This window comes from Arachis stenosperma, chromosome 2 (genome assembly GCF_014773155.1).
Source record: "Arachis stenosperma cultivar V10309 chromosome 2, arast.V10309.gnm1.PFL2, whole genome shotgun sequence".
NCBI lineage: Eukaryota > Viridiplantae > Streptophyta > Magnoliopsida > Fabales > Fabaceae > Arachis > Arachis stenosperma.
Window position 1 is genome coordinate 1,734,042 of NC_080378.1, and position 23,322 is coordinate 1,757,363.

The following is a 23,322-nucleotide window of genomic DNA, read 5'->3' on the forward strand; positions in this document are numbered from 1 at the left end:
GAAAATTAAAAAGCGGTAGAATACAAGATATGGATCTATCTATTCACACCAAATTAGGTATTAGAGGGAAAGATGTCTATCATAATAAAGAGAACAAAGTCTAAAGGGTGGTTTGTTAAAATTATTCAGACTGTATAGATGGATTCTTGATATCTATCTATCCAAAAAACACAGATCATTTGATTGAGTTTGGTTAAACAAAGCTTGACCAAAGTAACATTTAGTGATATGATTTTTTCTCAATGAAAAAATAACAAGTACACAGGAATCAGTTAGTTTACAGAAACTATGGTATGCCTTTGTGGAAAGCTAGGCAAAAGCAATTGCATATGCATCAAAATTAAATTAATATGCCAGAAAAGGAAATTAATGAATTAAAGGCTCAAAGTCACAACTTAAATTCACAGAAACATTCAGGCAGAGCAGAGCCTCTTCCATTGACAAAATCATCTCTGTGAAGCTTCCATAGTTCTTGCATCAACTCCTTTCCCTCCAGACCCTTCGACGTGAGCTCCGCAAAGCCTTTTCGGCTCAAGAATAGGGTCTTGTACAATCCTTTGAAAGCTCTCATCGCCGAAACCATCTTATCCATGTTCCCAAAATATGTAGCTACATAAGAATCACTATTGATGGAAACATAATAATCCAAAGCAGCTTTTGTATTGCCATGCATGTTCATGAAGTCTTCACCACTAAGAAGGCTAGCCTTGGTAAATATATTGGTGTAGACATCTGTTAAGCCTTCGATTTCCATCAACCCATCTCCGGCTGCAAGGTATATATTTGTGGTTGGTGAGATAGAAAGTGATTTAAGTATTAAAGCTGTCTCATTAGGTGTAAGAGGACATTTCCCACGTAACCACCATATCCGGGCTAATTCTCCAGTCCATGGTTTTCGGTCTATTTGAGCTGCTTCTATGGCTTTCATGGAGGTAGGTGAAAGCCCTGGATACTGGCACTGGCTGTACGCAACCATGTCAGGCTCAAATCGAAGATGAAGGGACATAAAGGGTTTAGGTATCGCATCCAGAAGCTGAGAGGCTTTCGTTTCCAAGGATCTGGTGAGACGCAGTGCCTTGTAACAAGCTTGACACAGAGCAGCTTTTGCATACAAAGGGTATCTGCAAAGTTATGAGAATATCAAAGTGCTACCAAATTTACTAAAGTGAATGAAATTGGAAAATATTACACTCTGATTGAATTATTCTTGCCACTTTAACCGTATTACTTATCCCATAGAACATAGTCAATGATTTTGATCATGGACAATGATGAGGTGTTCAGGAATTAATCCCACACTAAAGTTAATGATAAGAATTTTCTCATTATTAGTATTGCCATAACAAAGTGAAGTACCCCTCTAAAAAATTGAAGACAAATAAGAATACATGGAAGCAAAACCTAACCCAAGTCACACTGAAATTCTGAGTCAGCAAATATCCCAAGTGTCTTTTATTTTAAAAGCAGTTAAACTTTTTTTCTTTTAAAAGCATGGTCATACCTGTCCCTTCTTTGAGACGCTGCTGGTGTGATTGAAATGTATTTATGTTCTAATAGGGATGGAAGAACACTTTCAATATAATCAAATTGGCCTTTCCGTTTGCTACAATCCACGTGAACAGGTTCTTTTGAAGCAATCTCCGGTGGTAACTGTTTGACAACTTTGACAAAGCCACTCATTTGTTCAATGAAGTAGTCTACATCATACACATCTGCAAAGCCACTGTTATTGAATCAAGTAAGTCAATTCAGCATGACTAGACACATGGTATGTCGTAACTTCAAATACCATCGATTAAATAATAGCAATTTACCGGCCAACATATCATTTCTAAATAAAAAATTGGGGAATTAAAACAACCTCACATAAATTGAAGGTTACCTTGATTCATTCCAATATGAAGCCACTTCAAACTTTGGCAGGACAAGGGTTGCATTTAAAAGACGAGCAATGCCCACACCATCACAGAACTGCAACCGTTGCAAATTTATCTCAATTTAAAGAAAGAAGCAAAATTGTTTCAAACAGTTTCTAAAGATCTGAAGTTGAAATTCAAGAGTATCTTCAAGCACTCACATCTCTTCGCATCTGATTGAGGCCCCCATAGCAATCCACTCTTATATATCCATTGGTTTCTAATGGTAGAGCTGCACCATTTCAAGAATAAACAAAAAACGAAAGCAGTTGTCTGCAATGAAAGCCAATTAAGGTTGATTCAGAAAAATAAAAAGCCAATCCGCAACCCGACCCAGCTTGACCCTATTCCTGTCCTTTGTAACTCTACTATCAAAAATCATAATTCTTGACTTTTCCACCACAACACTTCTACAACATTCAAATTCCAAAACAAAGCCCTAAATTCCTATTTATTTTATTTTAATGAACTCCTCCTATACAAGTACTCTCATTCCAAAGTCCAAACAATTTCAAGCTATGGGACTAACACTATATTATGAATGCGAAATCAAGCTAAAACTCATTTCACTGAATGAATCTAGTTCCTCCAACAGATTAATGGAAATAACAAACTTTTAACCTCCAAGCAGAAACCTCATGGAAACAAATATCATTTGATTATAAACATTAAGTACCTGTTTGATGCCCTTGTAGCCACCAATTGCAAGGTCTCCACTCTACTAATCTCCGAACACTCCATATATCCACCTCCCCTCTGCAGTCACACACATATACACACAGAAACACCAATTCTCAGATCAGTAACCACTAACCAGAAATTAAACAACAATAACAACAAAACCTTATGCCACAAAATTCCTTTTGGATAATGAACACTGCCCAAAATTGAAAAATACCCATTTGGCAAGTTCAAAACTTTATGGCAGACCTAACATAAACAACTAAATAAACAAAATGGGAAGTGTGGAAGCTGTGGCCAAAAGCCAAAAATATGCCATATTCCAAATTGATTATACCCAGTTGCTAAGTTCAAAACTTCATAGTTGATTAGGCAAAAATAAATGAAAAAATCGAAGGGATTGAAGATCAATGAACTTACAGTAGTGGTGGTTTCCCAGAAAGAGGAATTTGGGAAAAAGGGGAAGAAGAAGGAGGGGATAGAAGTGCGAAAAGAATGAGGAGTGAGAGCGTGGCGACGAGAATGCTGAAGACAGGTTTCACTGAGAAAACGAACATTTCATTTCACAAAAAACCAAGTGATTTCGATTTTTGTGATTTGATCCGCGAGAATGGCACAGCTCATAGCTCATAGATCTTCTTCTTCTATTCATAGGGCTTGTTTGGAAGTTACAAGTAAAGATTTTTTTTCAGAATTATTTTTTTTTTAAAATAAAAAAATAAAAATAATTTTATATTTAGAGATATCAATGTAAAATATTTTTTTATTTATTAATTATGTTTAAATATAATAATATAAAAGTATTTTTTTGTTAATTTATTATATAAAAAATTATTTTTTTAATAATTTTTTTTAAAAAATATAAATTATAACTTTTTAAAAAAGATATTTTTTTTAGTGTTTTTATTTTTACTATTAGAAGTTTGTCAAATACATTAAAAAAAATCTTTTTTATCAAAATAATAACACACAAACAAACACATTATTTATATTTAAGTTTATATATTTTTCTTTTTTTGGGAATAATATACCTTTTTATTGTTTAAAATTACATTATCAAAAATTGAACAGTAATAGAATAATAAAACTATTAAGACTTTAAGTGTATTGTTTTTTTTGAGTAAAGTACTGAATTGGTCCATACATTTGGGCGTAATCCTATTTTGGTCCTTAAAGTATTTTATTTGAATCAAAAAGGTTTTATTTAACTTCAATTTAATCCCACCGTGAGGTCAAAGATAAATAACTAAGGAAATGTCCTATATGACAGCAGTATAAGAACAATGTCAATAATTTGGAGAATAAGTACAAGTTCCAGAGGCACAAAATCAACTGTGGATGCATCAATACATGTATTTAACATTTTTTAAGTTTTATAGAAAATATTTTATTTTAATTATAAAAAATGATAAATAAATATATTGATACATCCACAGTTGATTTTGTGCGTCTAGAGCTTGTACTTATTCTCCAAATTATCGACCTTATTTTTATACTGCTGTCATACAGGATATTTCGTTAATTATTTATCTTTGACCCTAAATTGAAGCTAAATGAAACTTTTTTGAATTCAAATAGGACACTTTAAACCTTAAAGACCAAAACAGGATTACGCCCAAACGTAAGGACCAACTTAGTACTTTATATTTTATTTGTATTACTCTTTTAACAAGTTTATTGAGATGGAATTTTTTTTTGAGTATTTAAAAATTATAAAGTATTGAAATTGCATCAAATCAAACATTTTATGTTTACTCTCAATTAATTAATCATAATAATTCTTTTATATAAATTAACATGAAGTGTTTCTTTGACTTAAAAATTAAAAAGTTATTAGATGCATTAGAGTATACTAACTTATTCTTTTATTTGCTAAATTTAGTTAATACTGATAATAATATGAAATTAATCAAAATGATAAATATTCTTTATAAATAATATTAAATTTAAGATATAAAAAAAAGTTAAATTTTTTTTATCTAGGTTAAGTATTTCTTGTCGGCACTACTATTGCCAATTTGCCATTATTTTCAGCTTCCATATTCGTCACTCAAAAACAGAACAGAAAAGAGAAAAAGAGAAGACACTCGTAGTGGCGGCACGCTCTCTTCACCCTCCAAGCTGCGAATTTCCGGTACGGCCATGATTTCTCTTGATGTTTAATATCTTCTCTGTGTCATCTTTTGCCGTTATTGTGATTTTGTTTTTTCATATAAAGTGGTATAAAAGCTGCACACCATGTGTTTGATGTTTTGCTTGATGTATATTATTGTAATATTTTACCTCAGAAGTTGAATATATACTGCCATATACTTAAAGCAACAAGGTTTTTTATGCTGTGCTAGGTTTTTTCATAATCCTTATAGATACAAAATGGGTAAAGCTAAAAAAGGACCTAAATTTGCTGTGAGGAAGAAGGTTATTACCACTAAAGCTATCAAAAGGTGAGTTTTTCTATTTTCGTTTTCTAAATTTCCTATTTTGTTTGGTTTAGCTCAATTTTAAGTCCTTTGTTTTAATTCATATATTGGAATATTGGGATTCAGCTACAAGCAGGAGGTTTTGGACCCAAGAAAGAAGGATCATGACAAGGAAAAGCTACCCAGAAACGTGTAAGGCTTCATGAGGACTATCAGTTATCTCTTTCTTTTTAATGTTTTTTTTTTTTTTTTATCTATTTTGACTACTGTTTTCCATAACCCATGGTCCGAATTTGCTTCATTTAGGCCTCGCTATTCTTCAGCACTTTTCTTTGAATACAATACTGCATTGGGACCCCCTTATCGTGTTCTAATAGATACCAACTTCATCAATTTCTCCATCCAAAATAAAGTGAGTGTGCTTAACTTTGAATTTTTTATTTTTTATTTGAATGAAGTTCAATGTGGGTAGAACATAATAAAAATTAATATATATATATATATATATATATATATATATATATATATATATATATATATACCTACTGTCATATTTCTCAGGAAAGACGTCTTTCTTGTCTCTTTTTCCAAATGTGTGTAACCTTATAACTTGGTGGCATTTCTTGTCATGGACTACTTTGTTCGTATTTGTGTGATATGTAGATGTTTGTGACCATGATTTGATGATGATAGTCATGATTCTGTCGTCATTCTAACATGTAACCTTGTTAATATGTGAGGGAATTAAAATCAATTACTATCAAATGTATAATTTTCGTGTTAAGTTTCCTAGTTGGTCGCTCACAAATCTTTGGCCTTGTTTATGCAGTTGGAGCTGGAGAAGGAAATGCTGAAGTGTTTATATGCAAAATGTGAGTTAGAAGCAATGGTTACTTACCTAAGTTCATGCCATCATAGCTTTGCCAAGATTATAAGATTCTTTTCCCCTATTGGGCTGTGAACACATTAATTCCAATCCCACGTTATCTTCTTACCCGTGGTCTATTGGTGTTTTGGATTTTCAGGCACTCCTTGTATCACGGATTGTGTGATGGCAGAGCTTGAGAAGTTAGGGCAGAAATATCGTGTTGCTCTAAGGTAGATGTTTTGTGTTGTGCCTTATATAGTTGATTATGTGGCTATATCTTCATATGCTTGTGATGGATATATATATAGTCTCTGTTTTTGCAAACCTTCATCATCACCATGTCCTTTATTAAAACTTTGGTTGACAAAGAAACAGACCATTGCTCCTCTGAAATACCTAACTTTTCAAAAGAAAAGTAGATATACCACTTGAAATTTTACTCATTTATCAATTTTGTTTGAAATTGAAAGAGACATATTGAAGCTCTAATTCAAATAGATTAAATCACATTGCTCGAAACATCTCTTAAAACGACACAGGTTTAGGTTGAAGAAATAACGGGACTCGGTGATTTTTCCCCCTTTGAAACATTGTAGTTCTCAGCCTCTAGCTTGCTTGCTTATGCTACTATTGGTCATATTTCTTTGATAGGCCATTTCTTTGATTTAGATGAAAGAGAAACAACATTTTTTTTTAAAAGTAAACGTACCCGGAAGATGTACATTTTGACACCTTAATGAGTCCTCAAAAGACTATAATTTAAGGTATAACTTGTTTGAATACAGATCTTACTAGGTCCAAGGTGTAGTTTTACTTTTCTTCTCATTTTCTTTTTATGATAAATGATTATAATAGTTTCAGCTTCTTAGTATATTTTAAGGTATAACGTGTTTGGATACAAATCTTACAAGGGCTAGAGTGTAGCTGTTTTTTTTTTCTTTTCTTTCCTTTTTGTTGATAAATTATTACTATATTCAGCTTCTTATATACAAGTTTTTATTTTTGTACATGACAGGATTGCAAAGGATCCACGATTTGAGAGAATACTCTGTACTCATAAAGGGACCTATGCTGATGACTGTATTGTTGATAGAGTTACTCGGGTGTGGTTCTATTTTAATTATGTGTGATACTTTTGTTTGTTTTCAAGTATCTGTTAAAAATGTTTCGCAGACAACTGTTAATTTCTTTTCATCCCAATTTATTTACACAAACCATTTTCTTGTAAGCAGAATAAGTGCTACATTGTTGCAACTTGTGATCGGGACTTGAAGAGGAGGATCCGGAAGGTAAAGTCATTAGTCTCTTTTTTGCTTTGCTTGCGTTGCTTCTGAATGCAATTGTGTGATTCATGAAGTTGGTTTGTCTATTGCAGATTCCTGGTGTGCCAATAATGTACATCACGAAACGCCAGTACTCGATTGAGCGCTTACCTGAAGCAACTATGGGTGGAGGTAAACACTATTATATATACAACACAATATAATTTATTTTCTGTTTTCATTTTTGTTTTTGCCTTTTCCCTCATAAAATTTTGAAAATAAAATGTACTACATAGGAAATAAAATAGAAACGAATCTAACCCTTTATTTTTATTTTTATTTTTATTTTCATATTTGGTACTGAACGATCTGAACTATGATTCTTAATACAGCACCAAGAATATGATGGAGTGACAGAAATGGCAAAGCTCTGTATACTGATAATTCATGCTAGATCTTGTTACAGTTTTGATCCTTTTCTAGCAGCATGGAATTCGAGAAGCTTGGCATGTACACTGTTAGATTGTTTCATGAAATTTTCCTAGTTTAATTTCATAGATATATGTTATCAAATTTTGTTAATATATGTGGGTTAAACCTAATGTCTCACATACTCCAGTGTTCTTCGTTAAATCACTCGCTGAAGATTAGAAATCGTAAAGTTGAAATTCTCCGGTATAAGCTTTACAAATTGTATGAGAAAATGGATGATAGCAATAGTATATAAACTTCATCAAGAATTTGTTAATGTTGAGATACGTCTCTTTTAACTCTTGAATAGTTCTATCTTACACATTATTCTTTGACCAAAGCTCTATTTAATTTGGTCATAGTAATTATAGAATTCAAACTAAATTGACGGATTATCAATGACTTTTTTGATAATTCTACTGCCGAGAATAATTTAAATTTATATTGAGTAAAGTATCGTTTTTGTCTCTAACGTTTGAGGTAAGTCACTGAAGAATAGTTGGATCTACTTATATATCATGACCAACCTAATAGAATGTGGGTAAAATTAATTTTCTTGGAAGGAGTTCGATTTTTTATTGAGGAATTGTTTTCACGGAGCTTTGTAGGCTCTATCCCCTCTATGTTTTTTTACGTCTGCCCGAAAATCTTCAAAGTGAAGCACATAATGAGATTGAATTTTTTCAATTTAAGTTCAGTTTAGGTAAATTTGTGTCAAACTCAGAGATGCAATTTCAACGATTGGTAATATATTCAAATTTTTTTATTTTAAACTTTTCGTGATTAAAATAATTTTATAACATATTGTAATTTTTTTTTCAGAAATTATCGGCTTTCTTTTGCATCAATGTAATGCCATTGAGAGGAATAAAGGTTAATGTGATAATTTTATACCTTATCGCGTTGCATGGATATATAGCGGATGATGAAGCTTATTTAACAAGGGGATGGTCTGAATTTGCACAAATTTTAAATGTTCAAACTTATGATGTTGTTTTAATTGGTTGTCGTTACGAGAATGATCCTAATCTATACTTGTCTAAGAACTAGAATAGATTAAATATTATTTAAGTAATTTAGTTCTAATATTGGTATTTGATTAAATTAGTTTTAGATTAATTTAAATTTAAATTGTTGCCTCAATTTATCAATTACGATTATTTTTCTTTAATATGTTATTTTTAAATTTTTGAATACGAAGTTTCTTTTTTTTTTCGATTTTTAAGTTATTTTTAGTTCTATTTTTATTTGCTTTCAGTATAATTAAGGAAAAAAATAGCTAAACTAAAAAACTACAAATAATAAATATTATTTTTGATATGACAATTATTTTAATTAACTGTGTAAAATTATTATAAATAAATAATAAAATAATTAATAATTGGGTATGAATAAATCAACAATAATATTTATTAAAATTTTTACACGTCTAATAATATTCTTAGTTGTGTTTAAATTTTGATAATAAATTTAACTTATTTATTTTATATGATGAATACATTGAAAATTATATCATTCTTTATAAAATACAAAATTTTTACTCTATATTATTTGACAATTATTTATTTATTTAGTATTGTATCTTTTTTTTTCTTTTTTAACTATATAATATATATATATATATATATATAATATATATATATATATATATTTTGAGTAAGTATCTTCATTAAATTAATCATAAAGATTAATAAAATATAATAGTATAATTTTTACCTAATTGTAGCAAGTGTTTCCATTAAAAATATTGCCTAATTATCGTGTACAACTAGTGTGTATATATATATATATATATACACACTGAATAATAGTGATGCCTTACAATTATTTATCATTTAGGGGATTCATAATTCAGACATATTTTCTCTTTTTTTTTTTTTTGAACGAAAAGAGCTCAACACACAAGTGGAGCAAAGGATAGAAACCAAAAGAAACTAGAAATGAAAAGTACCCACCCAACAACTTTGCAAGCTAAACAATCCCCTTGTCATCTTCGGCACTGCCATCAACAAAAGGGATCCTCCCTCCTCCACTCCTGATAACTAATGCTAGTCAAGTTAACAACTTCTACCTCTTTGGCTTTATTCTGAAATATCCTCATATTTTTTTCAATCCAGATGTTTCAAACTATAGCAAAGAAGGATATATACTATTTTTTGCGCTCCTCCTTTCTACAAGTCGCGCCTATCCAGCTTTAAAAATGGTCCTTCAAAGTACTCGGGACGCACCAATTCCTGTCAAGAGTAGATAACCAAGCGCACCATACCTGCCAAGAAAACTCACATGCAAGGAATAAATGATGGACATTTTCTACATCCGTATTACATAGGGCGCACATATTATCCTCATTATTAACTATCCCAAGCCGACACAATCTCTCTTTTGTATTCACCCTCCCTACTAAGGCAAACCAAACAAGCAGCTCCACCCTTGGAGGAACTAGTCCTTTCCAGATGGTCTTGGTGAAACTAAAACTGGTTACGTCTACCGAAAGCGTTTCCTCCTACAATACCTGCACAAATGAATTAGTGAAAAATACACATTGTCTATCAAACTTTCACACCACTCTATCCTCTCTGTCAGCTGCTAATTTAACTAGTCTCAAAGTGTCATGTAATTGATTCACAATTTTTAATACATAATAGCTGCTAGCTACGATTCTATCAATAATATTATCTCTAGTAGATTATGCGATGAAAAAATTTGGAAAATAAAGAAAAGAATTATAAAGTTATGAAAAGTCTCATCCAAATTTGACAAGAGAAAGATGACTTACATAGAAATGGTTCTTTCTAATGGATGATAAATTTAGTTGATTATTTTTCATGATTTTTTCAAGTGATACTAGGTCCAGTTTATAAATATTTTTAACAGGATTATAAGTGCTAATATCTTTTATATTTAATTTGTTTTACAGTGATAAAATTCATTGTTCAATTAAGAGTTATTTGACAAAGATGTTTGAGAATGAACTGATCAAGGAAATGGTCTATGTCTTCTCAAATTTTGTGATTAAGAAATCAAGCGAAATTTATCTTTCAACTGCACACGTGTGTAGAATAACTTTTAAGAAGGAGTCACGTATAGTAAATACGGTCGATAATCATAAAACTTCTAACAATCATTTCAATTTTTTTGCTCATGCTAATATATTAAAACAAACAAATAAACAGTTAAACTTATTTGGTACATAATTAATTTGTATTAATCTACACAAAATTATTTTTTTATGCAAAATTAAAATTGTATTGTGACTTTTTTAAAAGTATATCCTTTTATTAATATATTGTTAATTTTATCATTTAGTATAAAATAAATTGATAAAATCTCTTTAATTTATAAGTAATTTATTATATTATTCATTTATTTGTCTTTAATTTGATACTTTTATTTCATTTTTTTTAATTAGATGGTATTAGACTCTTGACCAGAAAATGAGCTCATATCATGGTCAAAAACAAGGAGAAATGGCCATTGCATTGTGGTTGATCTTCATGATTTGCGTATGTAAAATTTTAATCTTTCACAACGAAATTTTATTTTGTAACAATTATATATTCATTTGCAAAATATTTTATCCTTTTTATGATATATTACTACTTATTTCTCTTAATTTTCGCTTTTATTTAGAAATGAAAAAAATAAGGTGCACACTATGGAATTAATTTGCAACCCAATTAATTAATTATCTACGTGATTACCAAGGAACTGAATATATACTTATTCTCTAATTTACAAAATTAAACAAATGCATTGGTATGCATATTGGTTTAATATTTTATTTAATATATTTGTTTATGTTATATCTGTAATCATATTATATATATTTTTACGTATATATCTTTTTAAAAAATACTCTTAGTATTAGTACATAGTCAGAAACGGAGTTATAGCAACGAGGAGGCATTTGCCCCACATGATTTTCAAGTTTTTTTTTTTAAAAATAGTTATATATAATGTATTCTCACTTTAAATTTTAAATGACCCCACTACAAATAAATTAAATTTAATTGGCTAAAATTTCAAATGAGAAGTGCTAGGGGCCAGCAACTTTTGTAATTTATAGCCATCAATGATTATTTTAATAGTGTGAGATTTCATCCAATGACTTACTTTTCTTTGCTGGTTATATGCTGGCCAAAATTTAACAAAATTGCTGGCCCCCTAGACTTTTCCATTTCAAATTTACTTTTTTATTTCTCTATTATTTTGACTATTATTTAACCTAATCAAATTTAATTTTTGTGCCGTCACTTCTTTAATTCCTTAAAACCTCTTCTTATTTTTATATTTTCAACCTTTTTTTTTATTTTTTGTCCAGTAGTCATCTTCTCTTCATCAAAAAGTAAATTTCAAATTCTTTATTTTTTTTATAGAGCTCTCTATGACTCTATGTATCTTTCAATTTCATTGTTTCTCTTTTTGATATTTTCAATTGCAAATTTTAATTTAAACAATTATAGTTTAGGTATTAATCTAATATTTTATTCTCTTCATAATTTTATATATTTTATTTTATTTTAAATTTATTCATTCTTATTACTTATTTTTTATTTTTCATTCTATTATATATACCTATATTGTATATAAAATTTTAAAATGAATTGATTAATTTACTAATTTAGAATATATTTTTTATTTTTAAAAATAGTAATGAAAAATATTTTAATTACAATACATAAGTAAATAGGTAAATAAAATCTTTTATCTAACATTATATCAAAATTAAACAAAAAAAATACATAACAAATTTAATTATTTTAAAAATAAAAAAAGAAAAAAATTGTAAATTAAATTTCTATTATTTTATATAAACATATTATTTATATACAGATTTAATTTTTCTAGTATTTATATATAACTCTAGTTTCAAATTATAAATACTAATGTATCGATCATTAGCCACTAATGTACTAATTGATTCAGTCTTTTATTATTAAAAATGTGTATAAAAAAATTAGTTAAGATAACCAGTTATCTATAATTTAATTAAAATATTTTAAGTTAAAGTTTTAAAAATATTTTTTTTTATAAATTTTATATAATGAATAGTATTTTAAGAATAAAAATATTCATAATTATTTTTAATTTTTATATCTTCGTATAATTAATAATATTTAACAAAATTTATTTTGAGTGTATATATTTTTGACCTCATTTCTAAAATTTTCTGAGTTCGTCACTGCATATAGTGTATTAAATAAATATTTTAAAATTAAATATAACATATGATAAAAATAAAAATTAAACTAAATAGATATTACAAACATAAACACTGGCACAACCCATTTAACCCAGCTCCAAACACAATCATATGAAAAAATTTCCTAATCCACCCATCATTTAACTATCTCACCTACTTTTATAAATCTACCTAGCAATTCTTCTCTTTCTTTGACTAGGATCATGAAACTCATCTTAATTGGGGTTTAACTGCCACCTGTTACAACCAATTAGCTGCAAGCCCACAAATAATCCTAAATCCAAATAAGTGAACAAACCTAGCCGCCACTCAATGACATAAAGAACAAACCCGTTGCGCCGTCACGTGCTCGCCATCTCCACCCAACTGTCACATCGTCACGTGCTCGCCATCAGAGTAGATGAATAAAAACGATTAATAACTACATTAGAGTTATGACACTTAACACTAGATTAAAAAATTAAACAACGCATAACATGCTATTTTTTTATTAATCAAATAATTATAATTTAAATTAATTTTAACAAAACAACTTAAAACTATAATTTCAATTTTATCATATACATGGTACGGATTATTATACTCGTAATAATAAATTATTTGATATATAATAAATTAAATTGTGATTATATCATTTATTTTTAACAATCTTTTATTTATATTAGAATCAATTATAATAAATTAAATTTTGAACATACTATTGTTCCACTAATAAACTAAATATAATAATCTTGATTCACGGGTCGAAAATGCTATCTTACTATATATATGATCGACATATAAGGAAACAAAATAAAAAAATATATATGTTTCTTATATTAAGTCAATAAGAATCAAAAGTTATTGTTTTTCTTTATATACCACCTTTCTTAGATAATCAGAATAAATAGAGTGAATCAAACCATTTTTTATTATCATTATTATAGAATACAACTTTCACCTTTGTCATGTCTAAACTCATCTTTAGCATTGCTCTGTTGGTATTGGTCCAAGCCATCATTTCAGTTGATGGCATTCTCCATCATTGGTATTCTGATGCCAATGCAACCTTCTATGGTGACATGGAAGGTAGAGAAACCATGGGTAAGTACATTAACATTTTGTAAAAACACTTTTTCATATTTAAACTAGAATTTTTATAAGTAAATATTATTTTATTTTCTCTAAAATAATATGTAAGTTACTTTTTCTGATGTGTCATATCTTAATGGGTGTTTATTTATTTTAAATTTTTAGTAGAATTTGTTGGATGATTAATTTATCTAATAAAATAAAAAAATAAAAAATTGATTTCGGGTCATTGAAATTTGTTGAAAATTTAACAAAATATTTAAAAAATAATATTATATATTACTCTTTTATTTTTCACAAAAAATCTTTATTTTCTAATAAAAATTAAATAAAAATTCAGACCTTCATAAAAAATAATTGCAAACTAACTACATTATTTTAAAAAAAAAGATATAAAGTGTTTCAATTTCTTTCTTTTTTTTTCATATAATTCGAAACCAAATTGTATAGAATAAATTTTTAAATTTAAAGATCTACTTGACACGATAATTTTTCAAATTAAAAATTTTTACGGTGACACTAATTTGTGTTTTTATTTTTAATTTTTCACATCAATATTTTAGTTTAGAATTTAGTTAATATAAGAAAATTTTTAAATTAATATTTTAATAAATATATAACAAATATCTTAAAATAAATATCGAATTAGAATCTGACACATCAGATAGAGTAACTTACATGTTATTTTAAAGAAAGTATGGTAACATTCACTATTTTTATAATGTTGATAAATTTATTTATAAAAAAATAATTTTGTATCTATAAAAAATAAATAAACTACTATTTTGATTTATAAAAATTTAGAACGCTAATAAAATTATGAATAAAATTAACAAATTGAGTATTTCTATACATAAAAACTTTTTTTTAAGTACAAAGCTAATTTTTTTATTTTAGAATAAATGCATTAATATTCTAAAAATTTATAGATAAAAACGATAATTTACTCTTTATAGCCTAATATTTCACCATCATTTTCTTTTTATTTATGTGTATTGTTATATTGTATAATATGAAGGGGGTGCATGCGGCTATGGTGATCTCTTTGAGCAAGGGTATGGTCTTATGACCACAGCTGTAAGCCCTGCCCTATTCAACAATGGTTACACATGTGGATCATGTTTTGAGATGAAATGTGTGAACAAGCCCAATTGGAATTATTGCAAAAAGGGCTCAAGCCCAATAAGAGTAACCGTAACAAACTTATGTCCACCAAATTATGGACAAGGTGATGGACATTGGTGCAACCCTCCATATAAGCACTTTGATTTATCAATGAAGATGTTCACAACTATGGCAGAATATAGAGCAGGGATTGTACCTGTTTTATATAGAAGAGTTCCATGCCATAAACAAGGTGGTGTCAAGTTTCAGTTGAAAGGGACACCTTATTGGTTGCTTGTGTTGGTGTTCAATGTTGGTAATGCTGGTGATGTTTCTAGTGTTAGCATCAAAGGGCAAAATGGTAAATGGCTTACTATGTCAAAAAATTGGGGACAAAATTGGTTAATTGGAGTTAACTTGGTTGGACAAAGTTTGTCTTTTAAGGTCACAACTAGTGATAGGAAAACTTTGGTATTTCATCATGTTGCTCCTTCTCATTGGCAATTTGGATCAACCTATGAGGGCAAGCTTAATTTTTAGAGTAAATATCCACCCCAATTATCTCGAAAAGACAACGAGACCCAAAAAAAAAAACTACTCAATCCGGTTTTTGATATTTTTTGGGACTGATTAGTCACTGTGCAAAAAAAAAAAAATCTAAATTTTTTTGGTATAGAGACCTTGTTGTCCTTTTGAGGTAATTATCAGGGGTCAAATTGGATTTTTTTTTTAAGAATTTTGTTGTCTTTTGAGGTAATTGTCAGAGTTATTTTGGGTTTTATTCTAATTTTTAGGATTATGTTGATTTAGAATCTCAAATGGTTTAGTAATGTTATATTTAGTTTCTAGTGACAATGCTTCATTTTTTGTATTTGAACTTGTATAATTTATGGAATAATTTTATTTCGCAAACAAAACAATAATAATGATTTATTTATCTATTATCCTAAGAATATATTTTAATAGTTTAAAAATTTTTAAATTATTTTTTTAAATAATTTTAGTTTATATAAATATAATATTAAGAGTACGTAAATAAATTTTCATTAATATATAATTATATTAGTTTGTTAGCTTTGAAAGCAAAATTTGACTTAGAAAACGCATGGTTTTTTATTTGTAAAACTTTTTTTTCAAAAAAATTTACCAACGCCAGTTTAAATATAATAATCTTGTTGCACGATTCTAATTTCTTTTTTTTTTTTCCAAAATTGCAATTTTACTATATATACGATCGTATATATAAGGAAGCAAAATCAAAAGATGATATGTTTTCTTATAATACATCAATAAGAATCGAAAGTTATTGTTTTTCTTTACATATCCCCTTAGATAACTAGTAACTAAATTAAAAGAGTAAGTCTAATAATTTATCTATTGTCATTATTATTGATACAACTTTTATCTTTTATTTTGATACACTAACTTTATACGTATATCCAACCGCATAATATTACATCCTCAAAAATAATTATTATTTTTAAAATAAATATTTTTTTCGATTTCTAACTATTTTTTCAATGGATTTGACATCTCTTAACAAATATAAAAACTCAAATCGATTTTTATAACTATATAGTAGAAAAGAGGAGCAATAGCCTCCTTAATTTTAAATTTTTACATATAAATTATATATAAATTTTAGTTTAATCCTTTTAAAATTTTATTTTAGTCTTATTTTATTGTGTAAATATTTTTTACACTCCTCTAATATTTTATCTAAGTCCGCTCCTAGTCCCTATCTACTTTGATCTGCAATCAGAGTCATTTACTGATGTGTCAGCAACTTATCCAAGTAGATTTCTCTCCTTTATAATTGAGACAAATCGCCCTCTAAACCTTTGTTGAAACACTGCGTTTCATAAAGAGGTGTTATAATCTGAGTATTCATAGTTGTTTAGAATTTTTTTTTATTCTTCATTATATGTAGAGTGAAGATAAGGATTTTTCTCCTAAAACAAAACAAAAATGACAAATTTTTACCTTAAAACAAGAGCAACCAAAAAAAAGTATGTTCAAATTTTCTGCGGTGTTAAATTCAAATAATATTGCATATGTAACACAATGACATCTAGGTGCTACAAATCTTTTCTTCCCATAGTTTGTCTTTTTTTTCTATACTCCTAGTGGAACCCAGAGTTGGACTCCAGCACAAATTCTTTTTAGCTTCACTGCTTTTCTCTATAGTCTGTGAAGAAGAGTTTTTGATTTCTGTAGCCATAGTCTTCTTAAGGAGAAAAGTCCTTAATTTCACTCTACACACAATGAAAATAATGAAGAATAAAAAAAATCCTAAACAACTTTGGATATCTAGATAATAACACATCTTTATGAAGCAGTATTTTAACAAAAGTTCAGTGAGCGATTTGTTTCAATTATGAAGGAGGAAAAATTTATGTGGACAAGTTATCAGTAAGGGACCTACTCAAAATCAGTTGTAAAGACTAGAACGTACATATATCAAAGTAGATAGAAACCGATTTAAATTTTTATATTTATTAGGAGATGCGAAGTCTATCGAACAAATATTTAAAGACAAAAAAAGACATTCACTCTTATTTTTATTAACCGCATACATAATTATCTAAAAAGACGGATATGATTTCACGTCGGAATAAATATCAAAATTAAATTTTTTGTTCGGTCATATAACTTACACACACTCACCTACATTCTAAGACATTCTATTTAAGGATTCTTCATCGAGTGTCTTCATTGAGACTTGAATCCGAGTGTGGTCAACCACCTTAGTCATCTCTTAATTAAATAACTAATCATCTCTTAATTTCTTTGTCTTAAATCATCGTCATCCTCATCAAATTATATTATCATCATCATCTATTTAATAAAATTGCAAAATTTTATTTTAAAAGACTACAATTTGTTTCCTTGAAACTTTGACTTATGTAGTTGGTGACGTTTGTTGCTAGTCACGAGTTTAAGCTTTCATACTTAGAAATGAAATGCGTAGTTTACCTTTTAAAATTTCAAAATGTATAGTTTTTCCCTATGAAATGTTCATATAGTGTAACTAAGATACATTTTTTCCCTTTCAAAATTACCCTTCTACTAAGATTTTTTACTAAATAAAAAACATCACTTAAGAAAATAAGTAAAAGAAATTTTACAGAGGGCATTTTTTTCATATTTAAGCTACTATTTTTATTTATAAAAGATTTTTTATGAATGAACAAAATTAATTTTATATTTATGAAAAATAAGTATAAAATTCATAAAAATTTATTCATAAATAATAAAATTAGTTTTGTATCTATAAAAGATGAATAAATTTTTATATATAAAAATTCAAAACATTGACAAATTTACCTGTAAATAAAATCAATACTCTAAATTTTTATAGTTGAAATGATAATTTAATCTGAAAAATAACTGGAAGTCCTAATTTATTTTCTCTTTATTATCTCCATATTTTTTAAATAAAAAAGTTCAGTATAAATTGAATACATACATAATAAACTAGTATAAATTAAAATAAAAAATTTGTTATAACTAAATTTTTCTTTTAATTCATATATTACAATTTTTTAATGTATTTTAATTTTTAATGTATTTATTAAAATAAAATTTGTATTTAGAGTTTATAAATAAATTCGTAGTTGTCTTTTATATATATATATATATATATATATATATATATATATATATAAAAGATTATTATTATTATTATTATATTTATCATTACTTATTCTCCTTGTGAACTTTATATTTATGGCCCAATTTGAGTGTTATGTTCAAAAGAGCATTTCTTGGTTCAGTATGGCCATTCCCAAAAATAAAAGACACAAGAGATTATCTCCTTTAACCATCAATTAATTTTTCAATGATGCATTAATTTATCCTGCAAACCTCACCAACTATTTTTTTTCCAACTGACGGATGATTGTGACCCATCTATTGTGCATCAGCTGTTGTCCCCAATTGTGGCTACAGGTGAACCACGCGTCCACCGTTACTTCTTGCCACTTCATTTCATCATGTATTGAAAAAAATTACTATCAGCACCATAGCACTACCCTTTTTTAAATGTCTTAGTTAGATGATTATAATTTTTCTACGGTTAATTACTAGACAAAGCCTATTATTGTGGGTCCAACTTCTGCAGCCATTGCTTGTCACTTATCAAAGTTCAAAGTCACATTTATAATGCAAAATACACGGATACACCCTACTAATTTGACACGATGCTTCAGCACCTGAGGAAGGAATCCTCCTTCAGCACAGTAGAATTGTAGAATTTTCCGTTTTATATAGAAGAGTTCCATGTCATAAACAAGGTGGTGTCAAGTTTCAGTTGAAAGGGACACCTTATTGGTTGCTTGTGTTGGTGTTCAATGTTGGTAATGCTGGTGATGTTTCTAGTGTTAGCATCAAAGGCTCAAATCTTAACTGGCTTACCATGTCAAAAAGTTGGGGACAAAATTGGTTATTGGGGGTTAACTTGGTCGGACAAAGCTTGTCTTTTAAGGTCAAAACTAGTGATGGGAAAACCTTGGAGTTTGATGATGTTGCTCCTTCTAATTGGCAATTTGAGCTAACTTATGAGGGCAAATATAATTTTTAGAACTATGTTGATTTAGAAATTTTTTTTAAACAGAATGATTTTTTTTTGTTGCTCACGGTATCCCCCAACCCGACAGGTCAAAGACTAATCCATCGCAAATCTAAACTCCATTTAAAGGTCTGCCGCTGATCAATAAGTTGCTGCATGCATAAAACGAGATTCGAACCTCCGACACTTGCTAGAATTTCAGTTGGTTTGGTAATGTTATGTTAAGGTGACAATAACATTTCTTTAGCAAATAAAATAATAAATTTTTATGTTTCCAAAATATAATAATAGAAAGTTAAATTTTTGACGTATTCAATGCCTTATAAATGTAGGAAAATTTATTTTTTCAACAAATTGTAATAAATTATTTTCTATGATCGTAATCATTATTTTGATCCATAATTCATCAAACCCACCATGTCAAAGTTAAATTCATCAAATAATTTCAATTCAAGATGTTTAATTTTGGAGTGTCACAAAATCAAGAGTTAAAACTTACGTCTGAAGACACTATTATTAGATGAAAAATTCAAAGCTACAAATGAAAATGATGCTATAACAAAAAAAAAACATACTCATTCAGTCATCACTTTGTTGATCCCCGTTTGGCATTTCTCAGAAAATACTTTTTTTTTTCCTTTTTTACTAATAAAGTAAATTACATTGATCCATCTTGAAAAATATACTCTATCCATTTCAAAATAACTTTTGCTATAATTTTTGTTTATACATTAAAAAACTAATACTCGAATACAAAATAAATCTGGACTTCAAAACTCTAATTTCTCAACAAGCTTCTCAACCAGAGCATAAAAGCATAGATATGAATGTGTTTCCCAAAATAATCAAATGGCCAATGCATCATCTCCATATATTAGTCCCACCAGTCCCACCAAGAAAGAAAACACTGGGCACTCTTTTTATATGGATAAAAGAAATGAAGGAATTTAAGAGTTTAAAATTGCAAGTCACATTATATATAATGAATTCTATGCTTGTCTTCTACCAACTAACAACAAAAATGAAATTCTTTAAAGAGTACAAAATGTCATCACCCGAATCACGAGTAATTTCCATAACCCTTATGCATTGTTTTCTTCGACGTCTCCATTTTCGCCACCTTCGGCAGCCGCAGCAGCCATCAGCTCGTCAAAGTTTGCAGTCTTCCCAAGTAATATTTCAATCTAAAACACCATTTATCACATGTAGCAGTCAGAAATCAATGCAGCAGATCAGAAGGATTAAGACAACAAACATAATCTAAAATCAGCAAGCATTGTATTTAGACTTTTTCACCCTTACCTTGGCCTTTTGGACAGGTCTCCCTCTCGAATCATCCTTTATGTCGACAGTTGATGTCATGATTTCTGCATCATGAATTTAACTTTTCGATCATTTGAGCCAAAAGAAAGAGGGAAGGGGGGAACAATTTCCCTCAACAACAACAACAACAATAATCATAAAATGTCTTACTCCTTTCAACAGCAAGCCCATTATTTTTCAATATTTCAGCAACGGTTACCACCGTGGCAATAGCTGCAGCGAAAAAAGCAAATAATTCAGAAATATCAAAATTGCAATCACGGAAACAAGTTGAGAAATATTGAACTACAAAGGAACAACTTATAAATAAATCACTAAAGAAATCATGCATATATTCCTCACATTAATTTTGAAATGTAATTCTCCCATCCCAGGAAACAATGTGTTGTACTCCAAAAACAGTGAAACAACTTTACAAGTATTGCATTTCCAAAACACAGTGCTGTCCAATACTTCAATTAGCTTACCAAATTTGACAACTATTACACAGATTTTTCAAGTTCCATTGTGAATCCTTGCTCAAATATGCTAGTTGCTACGAATTATTAGTAGACTTCGGAAAAACAAGCACAAAAGAGCACATATCGCAGCATAGACATTCATAACCCTTCTATAATCAGAAACTATTATACCGAGTTTATGAAAGGAGGGGATAACAAGATAATGCATCAGAGAAATGAATAACATCTAGATTCAGTGTCAAATTTTATTCTTAAATCACAATCTACTCATTATTATACCATTAGAACTAGCAAATAAAACCTTTTCTTTTCAATAAACATATAAGAGAATGGATTTGATGTAAGATGATAAACATTATAAACATTGTGCTAACAAAAACATAACATCTTTGGTTTAATGAAGCGTTTCATTATTTGTACCATTATTCATTTTGACACAATACTCAACCTCACACAAAGTTTACAAACACAATTCACAATTCACAACAACCAAAATAAACAATCCTCATTAGAAATTTCCAAAATGTTGAAACAGATTAAAGTTCCAATATACATTACCCATTCCTAGAGCAGAAAGCTCAACCTCATTGTGCTGTTGCATATACCTCTGTTAAAATAAAAAAATATAGAAACAAAATACAATAAATACATAGTAGCATCAATAAATACCGAATAAACTAATATAACCTAAAATCCTCAAAAGTTTCCAGCTTTATATAGAAAAAAGAAATTAGCCTAAAAAATAATTGATAATTGATACATACCTTGGCGAGATTAACGTAGAAGAAAAGGGGTTTTTTGGTGTTGGAGACCTGAATGCGATTCTTCTTGTGGGATTCGGAGATGTTGATGTTGTTCACTCCTTCTGTGATTGCTTCCATTGTCTCTTTCTGTGAGCTGAAGAAGCGGTAACAGATAGATAGATTACAAAGTACAGAAGAATGAAAACCCTAATTTAATGGAAGCGTTCCCCCAAATCCAATATATATTGAGATGAAATAATTATTCTTTTTATTTTCTGAGTATTTAAAAAGTGCAATATGCTGCTGCTTGTTTAAAATAGTATAGTGTGTTGTCGCCAACGAAAAAACCTGCATGAAACCAAACATTGATACTCTTAATTAATTAATTAATTAATTAATTAATTAATCATATTAACTCTTTTATATTATATAACTTAACATGAATTGTTGCTTCAAATTAAAAATAAAAAATTTATTGTAATGCATTAGTGTGGTAACTTTTTTTATTTACTAAATGTATTTAATAATAATATAATTAATTAATATTAAATTTAATTTGTTTTTTTAGAATAGTTTAGAATACATTATAGAATCGATTGGCCTATAACATCCAAAAAGATCAAATTACAAATAATCAAATATAACTACCTTCCACTTATATTGTATCATGAGTGATAAGGATTAATAGAAATGTTTATAGTTTGACCTAACAATCCAATTCGAATCTAATCAATTTAGATTAAAATCTGATCTTCATTAGATTTATTTGAATTATAATTCAATGACAAAAATTGATTCTTATTAGTATGTATTCATTTATTTTAATTATAATATTTAATGTGTTGCTTTTCTTAACTATGTGAATCTTTAATGGGTATATTTGATTTTTTAAATATGATGAACTAATATTGAAATTTTTTTTTTAATTTTTAAAACTCTTTTTGGGTTGTTATACAAACTTAACATGTTTAATATTTTAGTTTTTACTTTTTAGACTTTATTTAGACTCAATTTTATTCAATTTAAATATGAATTTATTGTGATCCAAAAATAATAAAAAATTGAAACGGGCCGAAGTGTGTACATGTTCCAAGGCTGTAAAGACACCAATAATATCTCCTTCTAAGAAAGTTCCAAAAAAATTTCTAGCCCAATTTTAGGCCCAAGAGATAAACAGTTGGTTCAGCTTCTGAGGTTGATAAAGCTTCAGGTGAAGGCAGAGACGGCCC

At 28.5% G+C, this 23,322-nt stretch overlaps 4 protein-coding genes across 5 annotated transcripts; 2 read left to right on the top strand and 2 right to left on the bottom strand.

Moving 5' to 3' along the window:
* Positions 1 to 219: 219 nt before the first annotated feature.
* On the bottom strand, positions 220 to 3,237 carry LOC130960420 (O-fucosyltransferase 13). 2 transcript variants are annotated; one of them, XM_057885810.1, is made up of 6 exons: positions 3,018 to 3,237; positions 2,593 to 2,672; positions 2,078 to 2,148; positions 1,883 to 1,971; positions 1,502 to 1,723; positions 220 to 1,121 (listed from the first exon to the last, which is right to left on the bottom strand). In XM_057885810.1, the coding sequence occupies exons 1-6, from the start codon at positions 3,152 to 3,154 to the stop codon at positions 389 to 391; spliced, it is 1,332 nt and encodes a 443-aa protein (XP_057741793.1). In that variant the 5' UTR covers positions 3,155 to 3,237; the 3' UTR covers positions 220 to 388. The 2 variants fall into 2 exon arrangements, with proteins under 2 accessions (XP_057741793.1, XP_057741794.1); XM_057885811.1 differs by having other exon boundaries at positions 2,078 to 2,189; positions 3,018 to 3,175.
* A 1,389-nt stretch (positions 3,238 to 4,626) lies between these two features.
* On the top strand, positions 4,627 to 7,880 carry LOC130960955 (uncharacterized). The gene is made up of 10 exons (XM_057886516.1): positions 4,627 to 4,731; positions 4,943 to 5,041; positions 5,144 to 5,209; positions 5,324 to 5,429; positions 5,847 to 5,889; positions 6,043 to 6,115; positions 6,901 to 6,988; positions 7,118 to 7,174; positions 7,261 to 7,339; positions 7,540 to 7,880. Exons 2-10 carry the CDS (start codon positions 4,971 to 4,973, stop codon positions 7,551 to 7,553), a joined length of 597 nt encoding a protein of 198 aa, XP_057742499.1. The 5' UTR covers positions 4,627 to 4,731; positions 4,943 to 4,970; the 3' UTR covers positions 7,554 to 7,880.
* Positions 7,881 to 13,768: 5,888 nt separating this feature from the next.
* LOC130961185 (expansin-A23-like) lies at positions 13,769 to 15,536 on the top strand. Its single transcript, XM_057886930.1, has 2 exons — positions 13,769 to 13,904; positions 14,911 to 15,536. The coding sequence occupies exons 1-2, from the start codon at positions 13,769 to 13,771 to the stop codon at positions 15,534 to 15,536; spliced, it is 762 nt and encodes a 253-aa protein (XP_057742913.1).
* Positions 15,537 to 20,239: 4,703 nt separating this feature from the next.
* On the bottom strand, positions 20,240 to 22,363 carry LOC130960956 (uncharacterized protein At2g34160-like). The gene is made up of 5 exons (XM_057886518.1): positions 22,115 to 22,363; positions 21,909 to 21,957; positions 21,040 to 21,102; positions 20,869 to 20,933; positions 20,240 to 20,750 (listed from the first exon to the last, which is right to left on the bottom strand). The coding sequence occupies exons 1-5, from the start codon at positions 22,229 to 22,231 to the stop codon at positions 20,649 to 20,651; spliced, it is 396 nt and encodes a 131-aa protein (XP_057742501.1). The 5' UTR covers positions 22,232 to 22,363; the 3' UTR covers positions 20,240 to 20,648.
* Between the last annotated feature and the right edge of the window lie 959 nt (positions 22,364 to 23,322).

Excerpts from the sequence above, each read along its gene's own strand:
- LOC130960956 (XM_057886518.1), bottom strand. The coding sequence starts at position 22,231 with ATGGAAGCAATCACAGAAGGAGTGAACAACATCAACATCTCCGAATCC. Across the intron at positions 21,103-21,908 it reads GCTTTCTGCTCTAGGAATGG|CTATTGCCACGGTGGTAACC; the intron begins GTAATGTATATT and ends TTTTCGCTGCAG. Across the intron at positions 20,934-21,039 it reads TGGGCTTGCTGTTGAAAGGA|AAATCATGACATCAACTGTC; the intron begins GTAAGACATTTT and ends TTCATGATGCAG.
- LOC130960955 (XM_057886516.1), top strand. The coding sequence starts at position 4,971 with ATGGGTAAAGCTAAAAAAGGACCTAAATTTGCTGTGAGGAAGAAGGTT. Across the intron at positions 6,116-6,900 it reads AAATATCGTGTTGCTCTAAG|GATTGCAAAGGATCCACGAT; the intron begins GTAGATGTTTTG and ends TGTACATGACAG. Across the intron at positions 6,989-7,117 it reads TTGTTGATAGAGTTACTCGG|AATAAGTGCTACATTGTTGC; the intron begins GTGTGGTTCTAT and ends TCTTGTAAGCAG.
- LOC130961185 (XM_057886930.1), top strand. The coding sequence starts at position 13,769 with ATGTCTAAACTCATCTTTAGCATTGCTCTGTTGGTATTGGTCCAAGCC. Across the intron at positions 13,905-14,910 it reads GGAAGGTAGAGAAACCATGG|GGGGTGCATGCGGCTATGGT; the intron begins GTAAGTACATTA and ends TATAATATGAAG.
- LOC130960420 (XM_057885810.1), bottom strand. The coding sequence starts at position 3,154 with ATGTTCGTTTTCTCAGTGAAACCTGTCTTCAGCATTCTCGTCGCCACG. Across the intron at positions 2,149-2,592 it reads GCTACAAGGGCATCAAACAG|CTCTACCATTAGAAACCAAT; the intron begins GTACTTAATGTT and ends GAAATGGTGCAG. Across the intron at positions 1,122-1,501 it reads GCGTCTCAAAGAAGGGACAG|ATACCCTTTGTATGCAAAAG; the intron begins GTATGACCATGC and ends ATAACTTTGCAG.